The sequence below is a fragment of the Anguilla rostrata genome, chromosome 16 (genome assembly GCF_018555375.3).
Source record: "Anguilla rostrata isolate EN2019 chromosome 16, ASM1855537v3, whole genome shotgun sequence".
NCBI lineage: Eukaryota > Metazoa > Chordata > Actinopteri > Anguilliformes > Anguillidae > Anguilla > Anguilla rostrata.
Window position 1 is genome coordinate 37,214,454 of NC_057948.1, and position 5,000 is coordinate 37,219,453.

Genomic DNA, 5,000 nt, shown 5'->3' on the forward strand with positions numbered 1-5,000 from the left:
CCAGCTACAGCCCGCTTCACCAGCTACAGCCCGCTCCACCAGCTACAGCCCGCTCCACCAGCTACAGCCCGCTTCACCAGCTACAGCCCGCTTCACCAGCTACAGCCCGCTTCACCTGCTACAGCCCGCTTCACCAGCTACAGCCCGCTTCAGCAGCTACAGCCCGCTTCACCAGCTACAGCCCGCTTCACCAGCTACAGCCCGCTTCAGCAGCTACAACCCGCTTCACCAGCTACAACCCGCTTCACCAGCTACAGCCCGCTTCACCAGCTACAGCCCCCTTCACCTGCTACAGCCCGCTTCACCAGCTACAGCCCGCTTCACCTGCTACAGCCCGCTTCAGCAGCTACAGCCCGCTTCAGCAGCTACAGCCCGCTCCACCAGCTACAGCCCGCTCCACCAGCTACAACCAGCTTCACCAGCTACAACCCGCTCCACCAGCTACAGCCCACTTCACCAGCTACAGCTTCACCAGCTATGGCCCGCTTCAGCAGCTACAGCTTCACCAGCTACAGCCCACTTCACCAGCTACAGCTTCACCAGCTACGGCCCGCTTCAGCAGCTACAGCTTCACCAGCTACGGCCCGCTTCAGCAGCTACAGCTTCACCAGCTACAGCCCACTTCACCAGCTACAGCTTCACCAGCTACAGCCCACTTCACCAGCTACAGCTTCACCAGCTACAGCCCACTTCAGCAGCTACAGCTTCACCAGCTACAGCCCACTTCACCAGCTACAGCTTCACCAGCTACAGCCCACTTCACCAGCTACAGCTTCACCAGCTACGGCCCGCTTCAGCAGCTACAGCTTCACCAGCTACAGCTTCACCAGCTACAGCTTCACCAGCTACAGCCCGCTTCAGCAGCTACAGCCTGCTTCACCAGCTACAGCCCCCTTCAGCTGTAACGTGCACTAAGGGGTTTATGTGCAGCTGAATCACATCAGCCCAGAACCTTCACTGCCTCTTCAGCAGGAGGGAGTGCAGTCCTGGCTCACTGCTTCCTCTGAGCACCTCGTCCTCAGTGTGCACTTTTAATATACTTTTCTTTTTTTTCTGTACATGTATTCTCTTCATTTTATCTGGGTGTGCTACCGTTGATGTACCGTTCTGCCTGTGAAATGAAAGCTGCTTTTCATGGAGCATGTTGGCCGTGTGAAGCGTTTGTGTGTGTGAGGACTGTGAGAGAGCTTCCTGTTTGACAGCGCAGATGCAGACGCAGACGCAGACGCAGAGCTCAGTTTTCGCAGAGCGTGCTCTGTGATGTTCACCCTGATCTCCTCTCCCACAGACAGCCAGCTGCTTCCAGGGAATAACTTCACCACCGAGTGCAACATTCCCGGGAATTTCATGTGCGGAGACGGGAAGTGTGTCCCGGGGGGGTGGCAGTGCGACGGGCTCCCAGACTGCTTCGACAAGAGCGACGAGAAGGGCTGCCGTGAGTTTCCTCCTCTTCCTCCTCCTCCTTTATGCCTCCTCCTCTTCCTCCTTCTCTTTTATGCCTCCTCCTCTTCCTCCTTCTCCTTTATACCTCCATCTCCTCCTTCCTCCTCCTCCTCTGTCTTTTATATCTCTGTCTTCTTCACCAGTTTCTTCTTATCCTCCTTCTCCTCCATCTTTGTCTCTTTTTCTCCCTCTTTTACTGCCTACTCCCTCCTCCTTCCCCACCGCCGTCTCATCTAATTCCTGAACTCCTCATCCATCTCCACCACCTCCTCTCCTACATGTTTTCCTCCTCAAACGTGTATCTTCATAGTCTCAGACACAAAAGAAGAACCCCCCCCCCCCACACACACACTCTCTCTCTCACACACACACACACACACACTCTCTCACACATACACACGAACACACACTCTCTCTCACACATGCACACACACACACACACACACACACACTCTCTCACACATACACATGCACACACTTTCTCTCACAGACACACACACACACACACACACACACACAGTCCATACAGTAAAATTGACAAAACATGGTTAAACTGACTGGCGGGGTAAGGGAGATAAAAACAGGAAGCAGAAAGCAGGGAGGAAGCAGATGAGCGCCTGATGGGTCCACTTTAATCTCCTGAGCCTCTCTGTGCTGTGCAGAACTCCACGCTAATGAGTGACTGTGTGCTTCTGTCACAGTAATGAGGTAAAACGCTTCTGGGACACCCCCTCCTCCTACCCCCCCAGCTCTAAATTCTCTCATGTCACCTTCAAAGTTGTTTCCCTCCCTGTTTCAGCATCGCCCCCTTTTTCTCCAAGCACAGTTTCCAGTTTGGTGCTAATTACTGGGTCTGTTGACTTTTCATCATGGCTGCATTCTCTGTGCCCTACAAACTGTTACCTCCGCCCCCACTCTTCCTCAAGTTCACCCCCCCATCTCCCCCTCTCTCTGTCTGAAGTCTATTCATGCATTAATCTAAGTCGAAGTGTCCCTGAGCAAGACACCTAACCCCTAATTTCTCTGGTGAATGAGAGGCATCAATTGTAAAGCGCTTTGGATAAAAGCACTATATAAATGCAGTCCATTTACGATTTATCTAGAGGGTTTTCTACACCCCCCCCCCTCCAGAAACCCAGGGAACAGCCTCATTTAACCTCACATATCAGATTAAATAATACTTCATTGTTTGTTTTACAGAGCTTTGTTTTGAATTACAAAGCTGATTCCCGTCAACACAATCAATGTAAACCACATGCCACCTGCCCCTTCAGAAATAAACAAGATCCAATTATTGTACATTATCGCCTATAAATGCACCCAATTCCATCAGAGAGTCAGCAAAGCAGTGCCTGGAAGCATACAGCATGTCACTCATATCCTTGAGCAGGCTGGTCAGGCTCATACTGCTGTAAGGTCATGAGCAGCCTTACAGCAGTATGAGCCTGACCAGCCTGCTCATAACCTTACAGCACTATGAGCCTGACCAGGCTGCTCATAACCTTACAGCAGTATGAGCCTGACCAGCCTGCTCATAACCTTACAGCACTATGAGCCTGACCAGGCTGCTCATAACCTTACAGCAGTATGAGCCTGACCAGGCTGCCCATAACCTTACAGCACTATGAACCTGACCAGGCTGCTCATAACCTTAAAGCACTATGAGCCTGACCAGGCTGCTCATAACCTTACAGCAGTATGAGCCTGACCAGGCTGCTCATAACCTTACAGCAGTATGAGCCTAACCAGGCTGCTCATAACCTTACAGCACTATGAGCCTGACCAGGCTGCTCATAACCTTACAGCACTATGAGGCTGACTAGGCATGACTATGACTATGGCAAGGTAACTCATAACCTCACTTGTAATGGTAGAGTGCTGTTCTGCACTGTGTGTAGTCTGGGCAATATCCTGAAGTTTTTACCAGTTACCTTTGTAGTTTAGTAAGTATTTTTGAGGTTTCGGATTAGGAAGAAGATTAAGATTAGGCCTTGGAAATAAAGCCTGTTGACTTGCTAGCCGATCAGTTACTCAAATGGAACTCTGTAGTGCTGAAATGCTCCAAACACCAACAGGTGGTCCAGGCCCTGAGGGATTTATCTATCTGTAGCCAGTTTGGGATCGCTGCTCTCACCTCTATCTGTAGCTGCTGTGGGATCTCTGCTCTAACCTCTATCTGTAGCTGCTGTGGGATCTCTGCTCTCACCTCTATCTGTAGCTGCTGTGGGATCTCTGCTCTCACCTCTATCTGTAGCTGCTGTGGGATCTCTGCTCTCATCTCTATCTGTAGCTGCTGTGGGATCTCTGCTCTAACCTCTATCTGTAGCTGCTGTGGGTTCTTTGCTCTAACCTCTATCTGTAGCTGCTGTGGGATCTCTGCTCTCACCTCTATCAGTAGCTGCTGTGGGATCTCTGCTCTCACCTCTATCTGTAGCTGCTGTGGGATCTCTGCTCTCATCTCTATCTGTAGCTGCTGTGGGATCTCTGCTCTCACCTCTATCTGTAGCCAGTGTGGGATCTCTGCTCTCACCTCTATCTGTAGCTGCTGTGGGATCTCTGCTCTCACCTCTATCTGTAGCTGCTGTGGGATCTCTGCTCTAACCTCTATCTGTAGCTGCTGTGGGTTCTTTGCTCTAACCTCTATCTGTAGCTGCTGTGGGATCTCTGCTCTCACCTCTATCTGTAGCTGCTGTGGGATCTCTGCTCTCATCTCTATCTGTAGCTCCTGTGGGATCTCTGCTCTCACCTCTATCTCTAGCTGCTGTGGGTTCTTTGCTCTAACCTCTATCTGTAGCTGCTGTGGGATCTCTGCTCTCACCTCTATCTGTAGCTGCTGTGGGATCGCTGCTCTAACCTCTATCTCTAGCTGCTGTGGGATCTTTGCTCTCACCTCTATCTGTAGCTGCTGTGGGATCTCTGCTCTCATCTCTATCTGTAGCTCCTGTGGGATCTCTGCTCTCACCTCTATCTCTAGCTGCTGTGGGATTTCTGCTCTCACCTCTATCTGTGGTTGGTGTGGCACACGGGAGGCTGGGAGAGATTAATGAGGCTTGTCTTCAACTTGTTTTTGCTTGTTTCTCGTGGTTAATGAGTGTGCCAATTCATAATTACCCATTAGCCAACTACCCATTACTGCAAATGATTCCTGTTTCACTTGTTTACTTGTACCAACAGTTAATGTGGCGATATTGCCTTTGTGCGCCTAATGTGGAATCGTTCTAATTACAACAAAACAACCACAGATTTTTAGTAAAATCTCTGTATTTCGCCTTCCCTGATTGCTGTGCATGTCATCATTTTATAACTGTTTTACGTGAAGAGCACAGTAGTGTAAACGTGCACTCTCAGACGGGGCTGAGTGAAAACGTGCACACTCTCAGAAGGGGCTGAGTGTAAACGTGCACACTCTCAGACAGGGCTGAGTGTAAACGTGCACACTCAGACGGGGCTGAGTGTAAACGTGCACACTCTCAGACGGGGCTGAGTGTAAACGTGCACACTCTCAGAAGGGGCTGAGTGTAAACGTGCACACTCAGACGGGGCTGAGTGTAAATGTG

General features: G+C 50.6%; 1 protein-coding gene across 3 annotated transcripts in view; it reads left to right on the forward strand.

Annotated features, from left to right (window-relative positions):
- The window catches only part of ldlrad3 (low density lipoprotein receptor class A domain containing 3), a 77,003-nt gene that overhangs the window by 34,924 nt on the left and 37,079 nt on the right, over nucleotides 1–5,000 (forward strand). For all 3 annotated transcript variants that reach the window (XM_064312650.1, XM_064312648.1, XM_064312649.1), the window contains exon 2: nucleotides 1,289–1,435. In XM_064312650.1, the coding sequence (XP_064168720.1) occupies nucleotides 1,348–1,435 (88 nt within the window). In that variant the 5' untranslated portion in view covers nucleotides 1,289–1,347. The remainder of the gene's footprint in view (nucleotides 1–1,288; nucleotides 1,436–5,000) is intronic.